At 44.6% G+C, this 23,238-nt stretch overlaps 2 protein-coding genes across 2 annotated transcripts; both read left to right on the top strand.

Annotated features, from left to right (window-relative positions):
* Positions 1-123: 123 nt before the first annotated feature.
* On the top strand, positions 124-7,320 carry b4galt3 (UDP-Gal:betaGlcNAc beta 1,4- galactosyltransferase, polypeptide 3). Its single transcript, XM_062458469.1, has 7 exons — positions 124-444; positions 1,402-2,121; positions 2,374-2,609; positions 2,750-2,940; positions 3,373-3,495; positions 4,816-4,920; positions 5,070-7,320. The coding sequence occupies exons 2-7, from the start codon at positions 1,839-1,841 to the stop codon at positions 5,428-5,430; spliced, it is 1,299 nt and encodes a 432-aa protein (XP_062314453.1). The 5' UTR covers positions 124-444; positions 1,402-1,838; the 3' UTR covers positions 5,431-7,320.
* Positions 7,321-11,776: 4,456 nt separating this feature from the next.
* On the top strand, positions 11,777-21,629 carry LOC134018499 (V-type proton ATPase subunit S1-like). Its single transcript, XM_062458468.1, has 7 exons — positions 11,777-11,997; positions 18,113-18,150; positions 18,352-18,431; positions 19,012-19,253; positions 19,664-19,714; positions 20,122-20,365; positions 20,599-21,629. Exons 1-7 carry the CDS (start codon positions 11,885-11,887, stop codon positions 20,833-20,835), a joined length of 1,005 nt encoding a protein of 334 aa, XP_062314452.1. The 5' UTR covers positions 11,777-11,884; the 3' UTR covers positions 20,836-21,629.
* The last annotated feature ends 1,609 nt before the right edge of the window (positions 21,630-23,238 follow it).

Raw genomic sequence — 23,238 nt, 5'->3', positions numbered from 1 at the left:
ATCTACACATATTAGTGTAAAGAAACAGGGGAGAGTGATATGTAAAAGTCTCCTTTAACGGTCTTTAGCGCATTCTTCATACACACACCATTCCATCCACAATCAGCTGTTGGCGCATTTTCAATTTGCCCCGCAAATCACGTCATCGCACTGGCCGACCACAAGTCTCTCCGAGGGGCAAAATGCTAGGCTACAATGTGAGAGATGGACTGTTGACATCGGACGGATGCGGCCGTAGCGGTGCTTTTGCGTGAGAACAGCCCGATGACAGTGGGTTCTAGGCTATGGGAGGATTTCGTCCATAAGATGAGAGATTACGAGGAACAGTCGATGTGAGAATCAGGAGCATCTGGACTATACTGTGTGTGTGCTTCTCCTCGCTCGGCCCAACCGATCAACCATCAAAGCCGGGGGCTGAATTTGAAATGTCGCAGGAATATGGGGGTGAGCCGAAGAGCAGAAATCACATTTAGGTCTTTAAATGTAGGCTGCAAACGCAAAATATACAACAATATTCAAATGAAACCATTTATAAAATCGAGTGAATCATCTGCAGATATCACAATATTGTAACTATATGCGCGTTATTTCTTAACGATTGCACAATTATTCTTTTAGTTAGCCTATTTGTTATTAATTGCATTATAGATCATATTAATTGATTCCTTCACCTGTCAGTTTTGTCGTCTGATCGTTGGAAACTTGAGTAGCCTATTTGCACATGGACGCATTGATTCCTTTGACTTTGAGACCAGCCTCATTAATGTCATATTAAAATGTTACAACTGTAAATAAATAGGCCATGATGGTTTTATCGGTTTGTACACCTGTCTGGAAAACAGAAAGTATGGTATTCGACTTTATTTGATATTCGTAAACCCCAAAAGTCGACGGTCGCTTTAGGGATCGGGGTAAAAGTTCCTTTATAATAATATATAATAATCAAAATGTCTAGGCCTGTATATTTTTTATGAAATCACAAAATATTTTATGGCGGAATACAAAGAGTGTGAAGGTAATATCAAATGAATGCTGCTAAATGTTAATCCAGCAAATATTTATCATTCCTTATCCTACAAAAAAAATGAATGAGCCAGATATGCCGACATTCAGAGTATAGCTCACTACTAATTTCTCTGTTAAAAGGCACAATGACAGAAAGAGTAAAGAAGAGTCAAACTAAACGTTCCCAGCTTGACAGCACCAACACACAAAAACTCAAATAAAACTCAGATACGACAATTGTAGGCTAACATTGCACACACACAGACAGTATTACACATTTTACAACATTACTCTGTGGACAGTGTAGAATCACATAGTTTAGATGTAGCAAAAATGAATTACTCATTCAGTATGCAATTTTAAGTTATTATTGTTTTTTTTACATTTCTTTTGCAGTGACTTGTCTGGTCTTGAGACAATGGATGTACCTGCTTGGCTACATGGTTGCAACCTCCCATTCATAGTCATGGATACCACCCTCTGAACTTCCTGAGGCTCCCTCATCCTCATAGCCCTCCCCACCCCTCCCTCTGTCTTCCCTTCTCCACCTCCCTTGCCTATCCTTCCTTTACTTTTCTCTATATTCTCTCCCTCCTGGTCTTCTCTAGTCTCTCTGTGTTGGTCACTCTATCTGTCTCGAACACGCCTACACACACGCGCGCACACACACACACACACGCACACACACATTTAAACACACACACAAGCAGTCAACTTGATCTTTTCTCCCCCCCCCCCTCTCTCTCTCTCTCTCTCTCTCTCTCTCTCTCTCTCTCTCTCTCTCTCTCTCTCTCTCTCTCTCTCTCTCTCTCCCCTTCTCCCTCCCCCCCACCATGCCTTGTTTTGGCCGTTCTCTGGACTCCCCATGCACGCTGGCCCTCCTGGTGGGCTTCCAGTTTGCCTTCGTGCTCTACTTCTCCCTGGGGGGGTTCCGGGGGCTCGTGTCCGTGTTGGTCCACACCATCGAGCCCGAGTTCGACTACTCGCGCCCCCACGATGTCTACACCAACCTCAGCCACCTGGGGGTGCTGTCGCTGCCTGTGGCCCACACAGGCACAGGACCCCCAAGCACAGCAGCGCCTTTAAAGGACTGCCTGATCCCTTCACCGCTGCTGGGTGCGTGCGCGTGTGTGCTTGTGTGTTTCTAGCAAGGGTTTTCCATTAGGGACGTGTGTGTAAGTGTGTGTCTCTCTCTGCAGAGTAATGCACAGCAGTGTAAAGGTTTTCTCCGGTTTATGCAAGACTGTGTGTGCGTGCGTGCTTGCATGTGTGTAGTCGCCTACAGTACATTTGTGACCCGTCCTGTTTTTCCCAGTGTTGTGACCAGAACCGCATCGTTTTCATTGTTCTTTTTTGGGTCTCCTCCAGTGGGCCCCGTTTCTGTCCGTCTGTCCTCTCCTCTGTCCCTGGAGGAGATCCGACAGAGGAACCCTCTGGTGTTGCCGGGCGGACGCTACCGGCCGCCGGACTGCGAGCCCCGCCACCACACGGCCATCGTGGTGCCTTACCGTAACCGTCAGACTCACCTCCGCTCTCTCCTCTACCACCTCCACCCGTTCCTGCAAAGGCAGCAGATTCACTACAGCATCTATATTGTGCACCAGGTGTGTGTGTGTGAGTAAGCGTGTTAGGAAGGGTTTGTGTGTCTGCCCTGCTGACTTGTCCTTTTCGTCTCGCTGACAGTAACCCCCCTCGCTCCCCCTACCCCCCCCCCTTCCCTCCCCCGTGTCTTCCTGTGTTGCAGTGGGGGAACGCCACCTTCAACCGGGCCAAGCTGCTGAACGTGGGGGTCCGCGAGGCTCTGAGGGACGAGGACTGGAGCTGCATCTTCCTCCACGACGTGGACCTGCTGCCTGAGAACGACCACAACACCTACACCTGCCACAAGCAGTTCCCTACACACCTGTCTGTAGCCATGGACAAGTTCAGATACAGGTAGCTTACGCGCGTGTGTGTGTGGTGTCTGTGTGTGTCAGATGTGTGTGGGTTTGTGACATCTTCACCTGTACCGAGCAGTTCCCGCACACACCTATTTGTGACAATTGTACAAGTCTTTCATGTGCTTATATTTTATTTTTATTGTTGGTAAATCGAGATGAAATCTTAACAGAAGCAAGGATAAACTTTTTCCTCCACTTACCACAGTGGTGCTTGTGAACATTTGGCGAATTAAAAAAGCTACTGTACAACAATGCTTCTAAAGCTATAGACATCTCAGAAAAAGCTATTTCTTACGTACACATAAAACATTTTTGTGAGGAATTATAATCGTATTCTCGATGGTTACTTGCCGCTGCAGATCTACATAATGCCATACATCATCCAAATGTGCTTGTAAGTTTAAAGTGAAGTATTTGTCCCCCTTAGGCTGCCGTACCCCCAGTATTTCGGAGGGGTGTCAGCGGTCACCCCGGATCAGTATATGAAGATGAACGGCTTCCCCAATCACTACTGGGGATGGGGCGGGGAGGATGACGACATCGCTGCCAGGTGAGAGGAAGTGGGTCTAGGAGAGACAGGAAGAGGAAGTGGGTCTAGGAGAGACAGGAAGAGGAAGTGGGTCTAGGAGAGACAGGAAGAGGAAGTCACTGTCATGTTCAGCCTCACCTGTGAGAAACATGGGGGTGAGGGAGAGGAGGGCATTCTGGGAGTGTTACAAAGCAACCTCCAGTCGATGTACGTAGGTGAGGACTAGCATCATCACATACATTTGTGGCATGTTCCTCTCTCTCTCTTCCACCTCTTTTTCTGTTAACCTCTCCCCCGCTCACACAAGTGCATTTGTTGTTCATTTAACGTTTGCCGCTTCCGGTACTTTTTGTCGCGTCATCACTTCTGTCTGTGTTCATCCCACGTCTTCCATATTCTTCCCCCTCTCCACCACCAGGCCATGGCTGTGCCATGTCTCTCTTTCCTGCTGCTCTCTCTCCCTGCTGCTCACACTTTCTCTCTCCCAGTCCTGACATCGACAGATGAGTATACTCACTGGGTGTGCAAGAGGTCACCATCAGAGCTCCTGGTTTGTATACAGGCAACACTTTTTTTCCGGAAGGTCCCTTATGATTTTGCAAACCAACTGCAAACAAACGTTGAGCTAGCCCTATCCTTCATGCTAAACTACATCAGCAAGAAAGCAACTTTGAAGTTGCAGTCGCTATATAGTAACTGTCTGGCTTGAGCAAAGATGCGATTCCATACTCAAACCAAGCGGGTGCTACCATGCACATTTTTACCTCAAGCGTACAGATATCCTGAGTCCAAACCAAACCAATCTAGGACAAGTCAACATGGGTTTGTACTTGTTTCATTATAATATGCTTCCCCTGAGCTTAGACGTCAGCTACTTTTTAGTTATACTTATTTTTGTGACCCCCTAACTAGTTACTCTATTCCACAGTGTCTACATTTGACAAAATGGCTTTAACTTGGAGGGACCTGAGATGGAATGAGGGCATTCATTTTACTGTTCACTGTCACCATTTTTAAGCCTACATAAGCTTTATGTGTCGCATCATATTGTATGTATATATGCATATTGTACGGCTCCTTATCTGCATGCTGTCTACTGTGTTGTCTTGGTGTTTGTGCCCTTGTTTTGGATTTGAGAATATTAGAGTACAGTATTTAGTACTTGTATTGTGTGGTATAGCAGTGCACTACAGTACAGTTTAGTTTAGTACATTACAGTATAGTACACATACCTAGTACCTATGCTTTACTGTGAGAAAACCTTGTTTTTGAATAGTATGTCTGTCCAGTAATGATCATGTCCTGTATCCTCTGTCTGATTCCTCCTCTGCCTCTCTCCAGAGTGCGTCTCTCTGGGATGAAGATAGTACGCCCTCCTGTGGCCATTGGCCATTACAAGATGATCAAGCATAAAGGTGACAAGGGCAACGAGCAGAACCCACGCAGGTATGAATGACAGGGGGCAGATGAGCATGTCACACACACTCTCTCTCACACACACACACACACACACACACACACACACACTGGCAACCATACATAAACTGGATACACACACACCGTATCACTCTCTCCTCTCCTCCCTCATTGGAAAGGTTTGACCTGCTGAAGAGGACCAGGCTGAACTGGCGCTCTGACGGCCTCAACTCACTGACCTACGACCTTTTATCCAAAGAGCTGGAGCCACTCTACACCAACCTGTCTGTCAACATAGGCGACGACCCCCGTCTTCCCCTGGCCAAACTCCCGCCCCCTGTCCCCAAACACGGCGTCAAGAGAGCTGGGGGAAGGCCTAACTTCTCCCATCACGGCACCCAGAGGGAGGGGCAGATTGGGAAAGTGTCTTTGCCTGCCAATGTGACTACAGCCAAGCTTGTCGGTGAGCAGACAGACCCCGCCCAGTCTAAGAAGGCAGCGAATGAGACGACAGAGGAAAAGATGGGTGTGGTCAAATAGGAGCAGGAAACCGATGGAAATACGGGCCGCTTCTTCAAAGTCTTAACTGGCCGTGCTCCCTTTTGATCAGCGCCGATCAAAAATTACATTGATTGTCATCGAGTTTAGTCCTTTCACAGTAACGCAATGGAGACACAGGAAAAGGGGAAGAAATCCACTTCAGACTACTGGAATGCATTAAAGAAAGCTGTTGGAACTGCCTTTCTGCTTTATGGAATCCTGTGTGTTCCTACTGTGAACGAAAACGACGAGCGATGCTAGTTAGCCACATCCGTAGGTGAACATCGAGCACTGTTTCCAACCAGCCTCAAAAACATGGCACTCAACCCTGGACAGCATTAAAAGTCCACCACAAGTCCTCGAAGCATGTATGTTGAATATGAAGCATTAGAAAGAGAGAGAGAGAGAGTGTGTGTTTGCTTGTGTGTTTATTTTAACTTCAAATGCCTGAATAACTCAATGAGGATTCAGACAAACCTCTCTCTGCCATTCGGACACCAGGTTCGCAAACTATCTGCCCACTGCTGCTGTCAGCCAATCATATTCCAGCTGACTTTTAACTTCAGCCAATCTGCTCAGACGCTGCTGCTGTTGGTCCGCCCTACTGTGTGGGTTTGTGTTTCTGTGCCTTCTCTCTTTAACGTCCCATTTTATAGATTTGGATGAAGATTCAGATCTCATAAATTAAAGGTTTCAAATTGCTATTGGGGGAGGCTAAACTGATTCCAAATCTGTGCTAAAGTACCTATCTGGAGCAGCATTTTATATGTTGTGCAACGATCAGCTCTCTCACACTCCAGAAATGATCAGATGACTGTAGAGTTTATATTTCTATGAAGAAAAGTGTGTTTATTTGTTTACATTGATGTATCTATTTACTGTTTGGTGCCTCTTTAGATTGTGATCTTTTGATTTTAAGACAATCCGAGCGTAGAAGTGAAACTGTGTTACTTACCGATTGCCTCACAAAATAGATGAATCTCATAACTATCTTCATGCCTGCCAGATATTGTAGACTTGGCTATATGTAGTTATAGTTTGAATATATATACTGTATATGTACATATATTCTCTTTATGTGAATGAACTTGTGCTCACTGATTTTGGTGATTTTCCTTTTTTGTAGCCAGTATGAACATTTTGGGTTATACTGTAGACATGTGACTTAACATTTGCCAGTTCATGATTGTGTTTTGATATGAGAAAAGCTGCTGTTATGACAATGCACTTGGAAAGACATTAGGTGTTCTTTATTTCCACTATCCACAGCAAGGTGTCCTTGGTTCGTGCTATGGGGTTATATAAACCTTTCTAGTCTCTCACTCAATAGGCACCAACCTCTAAACATGGGGGAAAACATCTTTCACCACAGCGCAAAGGAAAGGAAGATGAACTATTACATTTAGACATGATGACAGAGATTTACGATATGTGATTATGGGTCCCTTTAGTATTCATATACACATATTTTGTTTTCCATCTCTTCCATTTTGAATGTAATGTTCATACTAAAGCACTGTTGGTGATGGAAATGACTGCTTGGAGCATGTAGCAGAGGGCGCCTGTGTTGGTTTATATTTCCTGCTGTTGATGTGTACAGTATATCACATCAGTATATCACATCAGTATTTCACATCAGTTCCCAATATGATTGGATAAGGGTCTAATAAGTACATCTGAACATCATATTTATGCTACTAGAATAATTCAAAAGAATCTGTAATATCTTGTTTTTAGGATGACTGATTATATCGTATTGTACAATAATTTTACTTTGACTTACTGTAACTTTTACTCATACGTAATATTACAGATAATAAGCTAATCTGAATATATTTTCAGTCAACCACTGTTTGTACTAACTCTACTATACTATACTCAAGCATAAACTATACTCAAGCATAAAAGTAAAAAAGTAAGGAAAGTGAGCTACATTTCATTTAAATGTTTAATTTATTTTACTTGTACCATTCTAGACAAAGTACTATACTGCATAGTAATGTACTATACTAACAGTTAATAACTGTAGCTGTTCTACAGATTCTGTCATAAATACTGTGGATTTGATTTAACCTAATGATGGATTTTATACTTGATTGTACACCCAGAGAGCGATGCAGCAGGTATAAATAACGAGGGGAATGTACTGTATGAAACACACTTAATATACAGTACAGTACAAATACAGTATTTGACCTTGGAATCCAATCCTATCATTATGTATCATGCATTATGACGACTATTATGATATTAATGTTCAGAAGCGACCAGTGTTCAACAGTATGGATCCAGCTCTTGATCCAACTCATGTCTACACCAGTAGACATATTCCAGCCAACAAGTCGTATTCATCATAGCATTATAGACCGTTCGTGGTATTATTATCAGTCGAAAAATCGGACCTTTTAACTTGAGAGTAGCAAACAGAACAAATAACTGTGTTGAAAAATATGTGTTGCTGCCGATAGTACAGTATTTACAGTATGTGCAATTAGCAGCACAACCTGCTAATGTTTTCCTACTGTATCTTTGAGAGTTAGGATACAGATAAATGGGGGCTACTGTTAAGCATTGTGCTCTTTGGTTGTAGCTGAATACCTACTGTTTGGTGGCATATCACTTTTTCAGTGTTTATGTAATTATTTCTGGTACATATCACTTGTTTGCAACCACTGACAGTAATCTTTACTAAATACTCTGATCAGACTAGTGAGTATTATAGGACATAGTGTGCTAAACTGGAGATTGTTGTATATTTACTAAAATAGCTAGTTTTATATAATAGCTAGAGATATTTTGATGAGAATGCATTAGGGAGATATACTATAGGCAAAATCTACCAAACTCACTTTTCGTGACATATCTTAGGTAATTTCAGTGCAATGTTTTTTTTTATGACGATAGGATTGTGGGAGTAGACGAGTAAACATTTTTTTAAGAACCTTTTGTATTCATTTAATGGTTATGCACCATGCCAGCAGAAGGATTGACGTGTGACATGTAATGTACAGTATTGGTTGCATCTCAGTTGCGTTTAGGACAAGTACATTATCAAGCTTTCAGCTGGATTAGCGTTGTAGTTGGTGATGACGTCCTCTGGTTTGCTGTATCCACTGGTCTGGTGCATGTCTGGGATGAGGACAGGTTGATGGATTGGTGTGTGTGGAAAGCAAGACCAGCAGAGTAGGCCACCCAAGACAGTCAAGGGACTATGACTTGTAGTGTGGATGATACATCTATGTAACATGACATACTGAGAGACAAACAGACCAATAAAACATCAAAACAAACAAAAAAGATGCCTTGTTTCTTTTCTCTTTCGTCCATAACCTGCCACTGGCAAGGAGTGCACATTCGTTTAATAGGTTTTAAGTTACACATCCATTATAATATTTTGCATTCATATTTTCTTTATTTACACAGATACTGCTAATTCAGTCACTAAGATTGCTATGGCATCAAATGATTAGCCTATCAGTGCAGCAGCTAAATGGGAAGTCACTAGTGCAAAAATGTTTTCGTTTGTATTTTTTTCACATCATTTTAAATGGTCGTGATTTAAAAAAAATACAAAAGTTACACTCCCTTCCATTTCTTAACCCTAGTTGGTTTGATAAGCTAGCATTTTTATCAAGCAAAATTATCTAGGTGAACTAGTAGTTATCTTGCTAAATCGCTTAATTCAATGACAAGTAGACCTAGGCCTATAGATTCCTTTAACTTGATAAAATGGCTTCAAAGTGATTTATTTTTATATACTTTTTGAAGTACAGCTGATCAGACCCCCTATTTTCTCTGAAACACAACTCAGAGATTCAATCTCAATGCAAGAAGGGTACCAACCAACAATTTTGGCTTTTTTGCTTAGGCGGGTAGTACAGTATTTGGTAGTAGGCTATATTGTGGAGCATATCTTCAGGCTCACATAGCAAATCTACAAAATGTCTCTGAGTCATTAATGACATTACAGCCTACATTATGTTTTTAGTAGAGGTGGTGCTGTATGCGTCTTTAAAGTGTATGTGTGTACTGTAGCTACACTTGTTCTCAGCTAAATGAATAAAGATATTTGCTCATCCAGCATCCTAAAAGCTTCACACACACATCTAACTTCTCTGTGATGTCCCTGTGTTCATTTCCAGTGTTGAGGTTTCCAAACAGCCCTTCCACCAGGATTCATGGTGCATCACTGGTTCCCAACAGTGAAAGTACTGACAACAAACACGGCAGAACCTCCCCTTTAAGCACTGCTTTTGCCTGCTTCTCTGCTAAAAAGCTATTCAATGGCATCGGTGGACAGTATTTAAACTGAGTAGGCCCTATGAACAAACACACAGCAATGTACCATCCAGGAGTCTACACCAAGGGTTCTAAATCAGATAGCAATGTCAGAGGCTGTTCTGTAGGTTGTAACGTACGTGTGTATTCACACATGACATACATCTGTGTCCAAATGATGACATCACACTGTATGTTCCATAACAGGCCATAAAAAGCAGGATTAGAGAGACAGCTAGAGATGAGATCATGCTTAGAAATAGATTTCTGGTTTTTGTGTTTGATCTGTTTCATAATCTCTGAGTCAGAGATGCATAGAATCACGACGCTGAATCTGCCCCTTTAAAATCAAGGAGATGAAAGGGAAGTTCACACCAGTTCAAGGTGCTCAACGCACCACAATAAAATGACTCATCGACAGCTCCCAAAGTTGCTGGCCGGTCATTTGTCCCGTGTAAAAAATAATCACAGATCTTTGTACGTCGATGTCTTTCTCAGCAGAATGGTAGCTGTTTGGACTGACGTGGGGGCCTGCTGAAGTGACAGGGCAGCAGGGGCACAGAGAGGTCTGAGACAGGCGTTAGTCTCCTCCTGTTAGCTCCTCAAAGACATGACTGACCTCTCCTATCCTGCAGAATCTGCGCGTGTGTGTGTTTTGCGTGTATCTGATTCGTATACACACACATATTGTATTTACGCATACTGTACCCGCATGTACGTGGCACGCAGGGTTAGTTGGGGAAGTCTGGAACCTTCTGAAGATTCCAAACGGATTTTTATGGTAATCATTCAAACATTTTTGTCATGAATACCACAAATACTCCTTGAAGTCCCCCTTTACCTAATCAGTCATATCACTTCACCTGCTCCAGTGTCCCTGTCAGCAGAAGCACATACACGCAAACATGAATACTTACTCATGTACACACACACATACTTGCTTACACACACTCACACACACACACACACACATACACAAACACAGACAGTGCGTGTCTGGAGCAGGAAGCTTTTAATATGAGAACGTTAGCAAATTAAGAGGGGTTAAGAGTAACCAAATATACAATTAACACATTAATGTCCCACTGCGTAAAACCTAACTTTAGAAGAACTTCTTTCCACCCATATATTTACTGTAATTACTATGAAATCAGTGTTTTGAAATTTTTTGTGAGATATCTTTTTAGATTTCTTTCTATGTGACACCTTGACCAAATCTGGTATAAACACATCCCCCGAAAGTCGTTCCACTGGGGACATTTTAACTCTTCTTCCTCAAACCAGGTCAGACTGAGCAGGGCAGAGCACCGTCACAGAAAAACATCTGAGCAGGATCCTGACGCCTCGTCACCGACTGACATGCTGTTATAAACAGGAAAACAGAAGCTGTCGTGGCTGTGGGTCGCTGGCACCACAGACACATCCCATCCCGTAGCAGCAGCAGTTCAGCTGCATTTCAGCTGTTTCTGGGATCCATATTTTCAGCCCCAGTGGTCAATGTCCTCTGCCCTGGGCCCTGCACTATTCACAACTACACATACATCAAGTACATTAATTCCGCTGTTGTGGCCGCACAGTGCGGATCTAGGTCATGCAGTAATTGCAACTTGTTTTTTTGTAATCTTTTTTTTTTTTGCCAACGCTTATAATAATGGCAACATCCTGTCCTACACAATCTGACCTTGACGTCTTTCAGGTGAGTTCCAGCGAGCGCATGTGTGCATGTGTGTGTAGGCGTGCGTGCACATGTGTTTGTGTGTTGTTAAGATGGGGTAGGTATAATGAGACACGGGGTGAAAGAGAATAAGCCGCTGTCTATACTTAGTGTTTGCCTGCAGCTATCATGAAAGAGAGAGAGAGATAGTGTACAGGGGGTGGATGTGGGTGTGCAGGCAGAGCGAGAGAAGGAGGATGACAGAGAAGGGAGGGGAGGACGAGAGGAGGAGAGGAGCCGGCAGGGGGGGGGTGGGGGGGTGGGAGGGGGGGCTCTGTGACGCACGCTGATCCACTCTGCCGCGCTGCCATTGGCTGCGGCCGCCGCCAGTCGCGGTGACAGCAGAGGGAGAAAGAGAGGGGGCGAGAGAGGGAGAGAGAGGGAGAGAGGCGCACAGACAACGCTGGGGGAGCAGATTATGAAGCGGAGCTCGGCAGAGGCAGTCTCTCCTGCATTGTCTCGATGGCTGCACACGCATTCCTCCTCCTCCTCCTCCTCCTGTCCCTCACCCTGCTGTCTGCACTCAGCCAGCCAGCGCTCTCCTTCGATCAAGTGCCTGACATCCTCGATAGAAGGTAGTGCGTCCCATTGTGTGAATGTCTGTGCGTGTGTGGTGGTGGTGGTGGTGGGGGGGGGGGGGTGGGGGGGGGCGAGAGGCAAGCAGAGATGCTGATGTGTCATGAGGGTCTTTTCTCTCTTTCTTTCTTTCTCTCTCTTTCTCTTTCTTTCTCTCTGTCCCTCTCTTCCCATTTGTATTCATCGTGGTATGTGCAGACATCATCTGAGGCTTCACCTGTCTTTACTGGTGATTTTGTTTACAGTTGGACGGGGTCTAGATTTGTCCCCTAAGGTGGCATGTGTCAGAAATTGGTCATCGATTTGGGGGCTGTTGTTGCTGTACAGTGGTGTCGGTCTGATAGGAAAGAGGTAAATAAGGCCAGGACAATGGGCCTGCAGGAGAGAGACCTAGCCTCGCAGTCTTGGAGCAGGTAAACAAGGATGGGACTGTGAGGAGAGGAGGAGAGAGGAGGAGAGGAGGCCAGGCATCGCCGATTGTCTTTTGGGGTTTTGTTTATTGATGCAGTCAGAGAGAGGGGAGGGAATTCTAGCCAGCCATGGGCTGCATCATGCACATGCGATCCTGCAGGTCAAATCGAAATGAAATATTCTGCTGGCAAACCAGGTACATCAGCACAGCGCTAGCACAGAGGAGCGAGACAGAGTTAGTCAGGATACGGAAAGTGCGTGCAAGATGTATCACTTGAACTGTGGATTTTGATTGACCAAGGGCATTGCAGTGCTAACTTTAGTTGATTCAATTCATTTCAGTTGGACTGGAAAACGTACTTAGAAAAGTACCTAGAATATTCTTGTGTTCATTGTGTGGGATGTTGCTGATAGTTATAAGACAAAACAACATGACAGACTCTCCAGCCTACCATTCAGCACCACTCTACATTCCAACATGTTCTATGCACACATGCCTCTGAGATGCTTGTGGAGGCGTCTGTTTATGTACACAAAGCTAAGAAGTTCATTCAGAAATTCTAGGGCTGAGATATTTTCTTTTTTCTTTTTTCTATTTTTAGTACTTTTGATCCCATGTTTAAGTCCTTAATCCGTGGACAGATATGTGGCCTACCTTTGCTTTCTCACAATTCACACTTGGTCACGAAGAGCAGAAGAAATGTAAAATGTGAGTTTCAAATAGTCACATCGACCCAAATGCATTTGCTGTCACGTTTATGCATTAAACAGTCCGACAACTCCTACTCAGCAAGATGAAAATGCCTTTACAAAGAAGGGGCTCTCATTTCTGATGTCTCCCTTCCTGGGGTAGTACACCCAAGAAAAGGTAAAATGGTTGCCTCACATTCAGGAAGAGGCATAGTGCTATCTTGGCTACAGTCATTAGACTGGCGCTGTGGGATAGTGGCCACAGCCAGAGTGACTGATGTAGAGTTGTGATGTAGAGTTGTGGTAGGATGCTGGTGGTGGTGGGGAATTCAAGAAGGAGAAGAAGGATACTTTTTTTTGGGAGGAGAGAGGCCCACTGATTTATTATTGAGTAATTGCCCAAAAAATACAGACGCTATCAAGTTTTTTTGACATGACCATACCATGAGAAAGAGGCATGACTATGTATCATATACAGTATGAGTAATATCTTCTACGAACCCAATTTGTACCCATTGTGCTACAACAGCGAATTCTTTTTTTGCCAAACCATTTTTTTCCCCTTATTCAACTTAAAAATACTCTCATTGTGAAGCATCTGCACATACTTTAAAAACTATGTAGTCCTGTTATCCGAGTAAATCCCATTTGATTTCAAATTCATTTCAAGTTTAACTCCATTCAAGAAAAGATGCACGATGGGGACAAACAGGGCGGCAGGCAGAGGAAGACCTGGTGTGAGGCAGTCCTGGAGGCAGTCCAGGAGGCAGACAGAGGCAGGCAGGGAAGCAGATGGAGGAGAGCATGAATGAGGCAGACGGAGATCCCTGAGATGTTTAAACGCCTCTAAGGTTGACCTGGAGCCACGCCTCGGCCATTAAAACCCATGTTTACCTCTCGGTAAACACTTAGGACTTAATCAGAGATATTATCGACTATTATTGGACACACACACGCACAAAGGATAAGACATCTTGGCATAGATAAGGATTTCGGTTTCCTGTGTCTACCTCTGATTTGAGGGAGAGAATCTGGAGAGGGTGTGTCCCTGTGTAAGATCAAGCAGAATGAGGCAGAGAAGGCTCGTTTACAGTTTGGTGTGCATCACACCTTGCTTGGTGGTGCACAGCAGAGCACTGCGCTGTGTGTGTGTGTGCCATATACTGCATGCACGTAGGGATGAGAGTGTGTGTGAACACGGCTCTGTTTCGGAGATTGCGTGTACATTGTTGTGTTCGTGTCCTGTGCCACTGTGGTGCGAGCGTGTGGGTGTGTGTGTGTGTGTTTTTCCGGTCAAGTTGGTGTGCGAGTTTCTTTGTTTTGTTTGCCTCTTTGTGTGTGTCTCCTGTACATCTCTGCGTGTGCGCCTCTGTGCGTGAGTGTGTGTGTGAGCGAGAAAGAGAGAGAGAGAGAGAGAGAGGTGAGCCAGGGAGTGGCTCGGGCATGGCTGTGATGATATAAAGGGCTGTTCAGCACAGAGGCACCGTGTGACAGGCTGAGCCAATGACAGGGTTGCAGCAGCCCCGGGTTGCTGACCTCGCTAAACTGGCACAGGAACAAACGGCTGGGCTTAGTTAGCATGCACACACACACACATGCGCACACACTCACATGCGCACACACACACACACACACACACACACACAAAGAAACACAAGGTATTTTTCTCTAGCTTATCCCAGCCAGCTGAGGTCTCGGTTTGGGCATGTAGATGTGTTGTGTTAGTGTCCGTTGCGGTTTCTGTTTATTCCGGATGTTGCGACAAAGTTTTGGAGGAGCCTAGTGGTTGAGGATTCATTGTGAGAATTTACAATGCTTTAAGATTATGTACAAACACATCTTTTTTGATGATTTGCTTTGGATGCACGGACGGCCCAACCAACGTGGTCCTACCCTCTTCCTTCCCCAACCTTCCACAGTATTTATGAGTCTTAAACTGTCAATGCATTTCACATTCCTTAAAACATGCCACAGGCTCACTTAGTTAACAACGCTGGGCTCATTTAACATATTGTATTTGGTGTCAATCACTGTTGTAGTGGTCGGATGTTTAGGGACTTGCATTCATAAATATGCATAAGGCTTGTAAATCAAACATGCCGTTCAGATGTCGAGTTTTATTGAAGGTCTGTGTCGTTATACATCGGTTTATTTCATGTTTGGTGTCTGGGCGGAGGAACAGGTGCAGGTGATAAGTCATACGTGCCAAGCTGCCTTCTCACCCAGTACTGCCAGCTGCCAGCAGTACTCCGAGAACGAACACACACACACACACCCGTGCATGCTGTACACACACACTCTTGTTAGCAGTCTCACTCACAAAGTTCACATCACATCATCCGTGGTATCACTTGGTCATACCAGATTATCTCCCGGTCATCACAAAGTGTCTGGCTGTCTTCTGGTTTGGGAGGACTTACCCAGTACTTGTAATTTGATTTAAAGTGAGGACACAGCAGCTTATTTGCCAGTGTCATTCCAGTGACCTGGTCCTAAGTCAGAATCAAAGCCACTGAGTGGGCAAGAATGAGCTAGTTTCCCTACATGACACAGTTATCACAGACTAGAGAGAGTCAGCATGACTGGGTCAAAAAGGGGTCGGCGCGGCCTCCTGAAGTTTTAGTCTAGTGTAGGTAATGTAAGTAGAGATGAAAGCACCATCAGATTTTATTCATGCTCCTTGTGTGAGTTTATACCCTCCAAAGCTGGTTAAGGTCGTGTCAGAAAGGCTGTTTTTTGGGAGCACCATTTTAGTGTCCCTCCGGAGCATAAGGAAACTACACTGGAAAGTCTATTACAGCAAAGTTTCGCATGTGGAACTTTGAAGGGACCTTTTTGGTCCAGGTACAACTACAAATGAAGGTTCATGTATTGTAACAATCTAGCTAGAAGAAACTCATGAATTGAAAGTTTTATCAGTACACAATTATTTTTTCTCTTAGACATAGAGTCTGATAATACAAATACTCTTTTTAATATGCATTTTTACTTTACTTTACAGTACTGTGTACAATGTACATTGCAATACTGTTCTATATTTATACAATTGACTTTATTTGTCTTTTATCTTTATTTCACAAGTTTGTGAAAAAGACATCTAGCACGTGTCAGGGGAACATCCCAAGCCCATTGGAAAGAGTGACACTTTTGTTTGTCATTGTGCTTAAAGTTTGGGGTTCGTGGCAACGGGGCCACATCGGGTCGCCCAATGGGAATTTGACCTTGCTTGAACTGTTGCTTCCTGATTTCTGACGGAATAAAACTGGATTAAAGGGACAGAAGACAAAGGTCACATAAACCAAAAAGGACATGCCCAGGCCAATTGTTTAACAAGTAATTAACCAATTCCAGTAATGACAGCCCCTATCTCAACTTCAACTATCCTTTAATTCATGACCTTACAGTGATGTCTAATCCCTGTCCTTACTTTATATTCTATTTCTTCAAGTGTAACTTCCTAATCCTAATCTTTAAACAGGTGGCCTGGCACTGGTTTACTGAGAATGACCCAGGTGTCTACCAGAGATAACCGCTCCAGACAGACTGGCTTAGGAAACCCTGGCAACACCCTGCTTGCTCCCTCGTAGCAACAACCCTTGTTTACCACCAACTGCCTCTCTGACAATAGAACGGTTGTAAAATACAGTCAAATACGGTGGCAGTTGATAGCAGACTGACAGAGATGGAGAGTCTAAGTGGAAAAGGGTTAGGGTTACTGTACTGAGGCTTCCTGTGAGACATACAGTAGTTATATGTGTTTCTGTGAAGTTCCTGAATAACTGTAAGACCTGCAAGTTTCCCCAAATGACTAGCTTCTAAGAAATATCCCAAAACATGTGCCATTGTTTCTGCAAAATGTCCATGGAACATCACTAGTAATACTAGTTGTTTGCTGGTCAGTTGTCCCAAGGTTATGTGGGATTAGCACTTGTTCCCACGCCCACACAACCAGTGTTCCAGTTGAGTCCAATTACACTTGGTCAGGTTAGAGTATTTCTGAAGCCTATTGCGGTGCAGCATTGGCGCCTATTTAAACCACCAGAAACAAAACACTGCTACGGAAGCCGACCATGACATGGCCAATAACGGATTCAAACTCAGGCCACGGATGTCAGGTTTCAGTCCACGTCATACGCATACTTAACCTGCGTGTGTATGTGTAAGTGAATGTGTGTGTGTGTGTGCGTAGTCTCATGGTAAGTCCATTGCCACGGCATTATGTCTGATTACACAGTTAAAGGGATCTGTCTAGAATTAGACACCAGGGGTCCGGAAGCCATGCCTGGGAAGGCCCACACCGGCCTTCCCAGGGCCAGGGCCAAGGCCAGGGCCAAGGCCAGGGCCAAGGCCAGGGCCAAGGCCAGGGACAGGGATAGGGATAGGGACAGACTGACCAACTAGTTAACATAAGGAATGATAATGGATATCTGTCCTTTGTGAATGTCGATCAGACCTCCTGGTAGGACTGTAGTTAGTCCACAGCATCTGAATCAAAACATCAGCTGTGGAGGCACGTGCATTTGTACATACTGATATCAATAGCAGCAGTGAGGGAGATGTTGTTTGGGAGGACAGCGCATATTTAGTGCTTCAGAGCAATTCTAGCAAACTCCCATGCATTTGCATTGCTAACAAGCTGATATGGGGCAAACATCAGCGTCTCAGTTGGGGTGGACACAAACACAGTCTGGATGAATGGATGAGTGCAGTGGGAAGCATGGTGGGAATGCTACAATCCAAAATGGCTTGAATAAGAATGAACAATCATGCCCCCCCCACCCCCCAGCCAACACAGTTGCACTTTCTAGGTAGGGATTCTATGCAATGGGACTCAATATTGGATGCCTTGATAATGTTCTTTATATTGTTCTTATTTTATTTATGTGTGTATATGAAAGTGAGTATTGTTTTAGAGGCTGCACAAGTACATTTCGTTGTATGGTTTTACTGCACAATGACAAATAAAGTCTAATCTAACCTAGCCCTTCGACATGTCTGCTCTTGTTTCTACAGCTCAAATGTCCCTCATCAGTCAGTGAGAATCAGAACAAGTAAGTCACAACACTTTGAAGTGACAAGAGACCTGATTTAATCAAAACTGTCATGTTAATGCTAATACTGTACAACGGCCGGGGTAGCAGCCCCTGCATGCCCCTCCACATCCATATGCACGTCTTTAATTGCTACACTGTAACATCTTAGCACTGTTCTTGTATAGGATATTTAGTTTAAAACCAGGATATGTGTTTCAGATCCAGATGGACTGGGTTTGGAAAGTGAAGAAATTGTTTTGTCCCCTGAAGAGGAAAACCCACTGAGGAGAATACTACAGGTAGAAAGCGCTCTGTACTCTCTCTCTCCCTCCCTTCCTCCCTTACACCCTCCTTTCTGTCTCTTCCTCCTTCCCACCATTCTCTCTCCCTCCTTTCTCACTCGACAACGCACAGCACAGCGTGCTACAATGTCATATCTCTGCCAACACTATAGTGTTTCCTTTCCTGTTTGCGACACTGGAAGTGTTTCCTGCATCACAGGCACAAAGCCTATGAGGCGGTCATCTAAGAATGCGAGGCTGTGACCAGCCAGTGATGCTTCATCAGCCCTTTGAGGGACATCCCAGTCATGGCCTCTGAGATAGTACAACATCTCCATCTAGAGGACATTGTATTTGTAAAGCAATACTCTCTACCCATCGCTTAGGAGTTCTGACTGTGCTCCCTACAGAAAGTTGCAAAGAGGCTTTTTTTCTTTGGGTAACCCATGTCCATTTCTCTCGATCTCCCCCTCTCCACACAACTCTGTCCGCCCCTCCCTGGCCCCTCTCTCTTCCACTGTATCCCTCCACCTCTCGCCCTCCTTCCACATCTCGGGTCCCTCCCTCCCTAACCTCCACCGCCCGCATGTCCTTCCAGCCTTACGGATGGCATCACCAGGGCCAGGACCTGAGCAAGCGGAAGCTCCTCCAGTCCCTCAGCTCCGGGCCCTACTCCCCCCTGAGCGTGGTCTACAACGGCAACACCTGCATCCTGTTTAAGGCCAAGCGGCTGGCCATTCGCTACAAGAACCACACCTTCGTGGACCTGACGGAGAAGACCTTCGGGCCCGGCGCCCCGGTAGACACCAAGGGCTCCATCTGCACCAAGGAAAAGGCAACGTAAGGCACAGTTCTCCTCTCTACGTGCCCTTGTTTTGGTTGACCAAGCACTAAGAACTAGAAGAACGTTCAAATCAAATTCACCCTATAGAAATGTATGTGAGTTACTTTTCAATAGAACCAGGCTTGATGATGAAACCAGAAAAGTAGACTCCTCTGTTGTTGCAGAACTGAACCAAAATCATAGATGACAGTAATTGTGGAGGGTTAGTTGGACGGATCCTTTGGTGTCATTGCAGCCTGTGGGACGGGGAAAATTAGGTGCAACAGGAACTGAACTGGGACCCTATTTTGTGATTGTAACTGGCTGCTTCAACAGCACTGTGGTGAATTCTTCTCATAACAGAATATGAGATGCGTTTGTTACTCGGCAGGCAATCTCTCTGATGGTTGTTTGTTTTGGCACACAGGCTCTCCCTGAGGTTTGGAGATGTGGAGGACCTACGAGGGCTCGTCATCCGGTACTTGTTTTTCCTCCCTCCTTATTCTCTCCCTGGTTTTCCCAGTCAATATCTTGGTCACATCTCACTTTTTTACATCTGCTTCTTTGAACTTTTGATCGTTTTAACTTAACCAGATGAAATACTGTATGTGTAGACAATCTTTGAGGAACGTCAGTTTCTCATAACATAGCATCAAACACACAATGGAATAGTACAATCCACAATACTACACAATATACAATATGCACAATATAATGTAGTATGTTGTATACATACTCAAATATAGTGATTAAGTCCTCAAGAAAGAAGTTCATGCTATAGTACAAAGTGATGATCCTATGAACATGATCACCAGTTTGGAAATATTCCCTGCATGGTGACGTCCAGTAGACATGACTCATGAACAAGCCTGTCCTCCGACACAGGCTTCAGATGTCCAACAGCTTCTACGAGTCGGCGGGTCAGAACTGGTTCACCCTCGACAGCGTCCACATCCATTACAACTGGACCCAGGAGGCCACGTTCAACGCCAGCGAGGTGTACGCCCCCGCCACCTCGTCCTACCACTGCCAGCACGTCAGCAGCCTGCACAAGTACGACACCCTGCTGATGCCCAGCTCGCACAGCGACACCTCCGCAAACTGGCACATCACATTCACCGACTTCCAGGTAGGGGAGGATGGGCTGTGGGTTGTGTGGTTGCTCGTCTGACAGTACTGTCTGGGTGTGTTTGTTTGTGTGGTTGGGTGGTGGTAGGGTAGGAGGTCTTCTTCTACGTTTGTCTATCTGTATGTCCACCTACTTCTTTTCCATCTATACATGGAAATAAGAATTTACCTAGCCCCCCCCCCCCCCGCGACTTACCCCTGTCACCTCCTCTGAACCTCTCTCCTCCGCCGCAGATCCAGGCCTTCAACGTGCAGTCAGACAAGTTTGCCTCGGCCACCGACTGCGCCACTTTCCTGACGCCAGCCATCCTCATGGGCCTGGTGACCTCCCTGATCCTGCTGCTGGTCCTGGCCTACGCCCTGCACATGGTGGTGCACCTCAAACACATCGACCGATATGAGGAACACAAAGCCACGGTCTACTTCCCCCGGAGCCCGGAGGCCGAGTTGCCGGACAAGAACAGCCTCTGAGCTAAGGTGGGAGGACGTGAGAGAGGGAGAGGCGAGGAGGGATAGGAGGTCGGGAGAAGAGGACGAGGGGAGAGAGAGAGCGCACATGGGTGAGAGTGGAGAGATGCATCCTACAGCTTCAGAACGCCTTATCGTGCTTCATGTTCAATGGGAATTACAGTTTGCCTCCGTAGAAGATCAACATATCGAGATAAAAGGGAAAAAAACGTAAATGTCATATTTGTTTGCACCATCGAAATTGTGCTTGGATCCTTATTTCATATTTCTGTCAACATGCATCAAGGCACGTGACATTCCGCTTCTGTTAAAGGCAACTGGATTTACACCCTCTCTCTCGCTCTCGCTCTCTCTTAGAGGAACCCTTGGTCTCTAAGGTCAATGTCAGGGGCCCTGAAGGACTATAGTGTCTACAGATGTTCACCCCAACCAGTGTGTTGCATCACAGGCTTAATCCCACTAACCTTCGTCACATATTGACCTTACATAATCAGGTTTACCATAGTGTACTTTCCTCCACAAAAGAAAAATCCTCCATATGAGCAGATTGCGTAGCTGAAAAAGCCTTACATGCTACATGCTATCATAAGTTGATTTCTGGAGGCAAGTCTTATCTGTGTGACTATTGGGAGATGAGGAAGTGGGATGTTTCTACTCAAAAGATACATCTGGAATTACTCACAAACCTTTGACGAGTCATGGCATAAAAATGCTTTTTTGGGGGGAAACACACTGGGTTCCGACACCTGGCTGGGGGGGAATAGGATCTGCTACTGTGCTTCCAGAGCCTCTTGGTTCTCCCACCCCGCCCCACACGTACTGCAGCCACGGCCGGACTGTGAAATGGCCTTTAAAGGACTGTCCAGACCAGGGGGTCTACAGACTATGGTAGCACAACATTGGTTAGCACAACACTAACTCTCAGCTGAATGAATGGAATCATGCTGCACAAGACGACCCTTCTGAGAGGGTGAAGGAAAGGATGCAGATATCTGGATTGACTGGAGTGTATGGACATCGAAGGTAATGGATCTGCCAACCACTTTGTTGGGTTTTTTGACTGCCAAACTGAAGCTAAACAAGTAGCCATACGGCATGGTACCAGGCTGGGGTGATGGGTAAGGAGTACATGTTACAGCAGTGTATAGAACAAAAACACATCATTTACAGAAGTATCACTCTGAGGAGATTTCTTCTTTTTTTATAAACAGTGTAATCGAAAACTTTAACTATTAGGTACAGGACGTCTATTCTAATCCTCATAACCAAAAGGATATACATCACTGTAGATACTAAAGGTCTATATATGATCATAGTCATTTACTATCTTTAGATATCGCACAATTACTAAACATAGGATTGGTGGAAATGTTGATGATGCATTAGTTTTTTTTACAGTAGTACCATGTTACATTGTCTGTCAATTTGTTTTAAATTGGGCCTGACATGATACTTTAAGAAATTGTCAAGCCAAATTTGAACCGTTTTCACAGTTAAAGAGCCAGAATATATTTGTTCTACCAAATATTCATTATTCTACTACACCATGCTAAACAAAGGTACAGGCACTTTTTAAGTCATTTTATTTGAGAAACTTGGGGAAATTTACAACAGCCTCATCAGACCATTGAATATATGTTGGTATCTGGAAATACTTCATCCTTCTTTCAGAAACGTAAATCTCACTGTACAGTTCATGCAGTGATGAAAAAGCTTGCTGTTCTAAGATTTTGTCACTCCACTGGAGCGATCTACTCACCTCTGTTCCATTTATTGCATTTGTAAAACAAGACCCAGATGCCTGCATCTTTTTCTTAACTTGTCACGGCTTTTGCTGTTGTGATTAATTTCTCAAAACCGAATGAAATTACCTAAAAGTGACAGTTCCCTTCTAGAGCATGGCGTTACAATATCCAGAGGGATTTGTTAAAAAACGGACATCTGGCCCTATCCTTTCACTAATGTAACCATACAAGGACGATACTTATGGAATGCCGTTCGTCCACAGGTGCATATAGCGGCCATTATATACAACATACCACTCTAGCTGCAGTAACAACATCAGTAAACTCACTAATACAGATTAATAACACTCAGCATGGCAGTGAATAGATATCTTACATTCGATATGGCAGTTCTGTCAATCTGTAGCAGTGTGAAATGTGTTGTTTGGTCATAAATGTATCCTACAAATTATGAAATGAGTGGCAGTGGTTTTTCAATTACCAACTGATGTAGTTTGAACAATAAATGATAATCAAAATAAACATGTTTTGTATTTTCTTTACTCTTAATTGGCCATAAATGGTCTTCAGGAGGAGAACTCGTAGTTTGCTCGAGGTCCAGAATCCCTGCCAGCATTGCTGCATCCTCGTCAGACGCCGCAGGCACCGTGTTATCTTGCTG

Source organism: Osmerus eperlanus, chromosome 4 (genome assembly GCF_963692335.1).
Source record: "Osmerus eperlanus chromosome 4, fOsmEpe2.1, whole genome shotgun sequence".
Classification (NCBI taxonomy): Eukaryota; Metazoa; Chordata; class Actinopteri; order Osmeriformes; family Osmeridae; genus Osmerus; species Osmerus eperlanus.
This window is presented reverse-complemented; position numbering and strand designations above follow the sequence as displayed.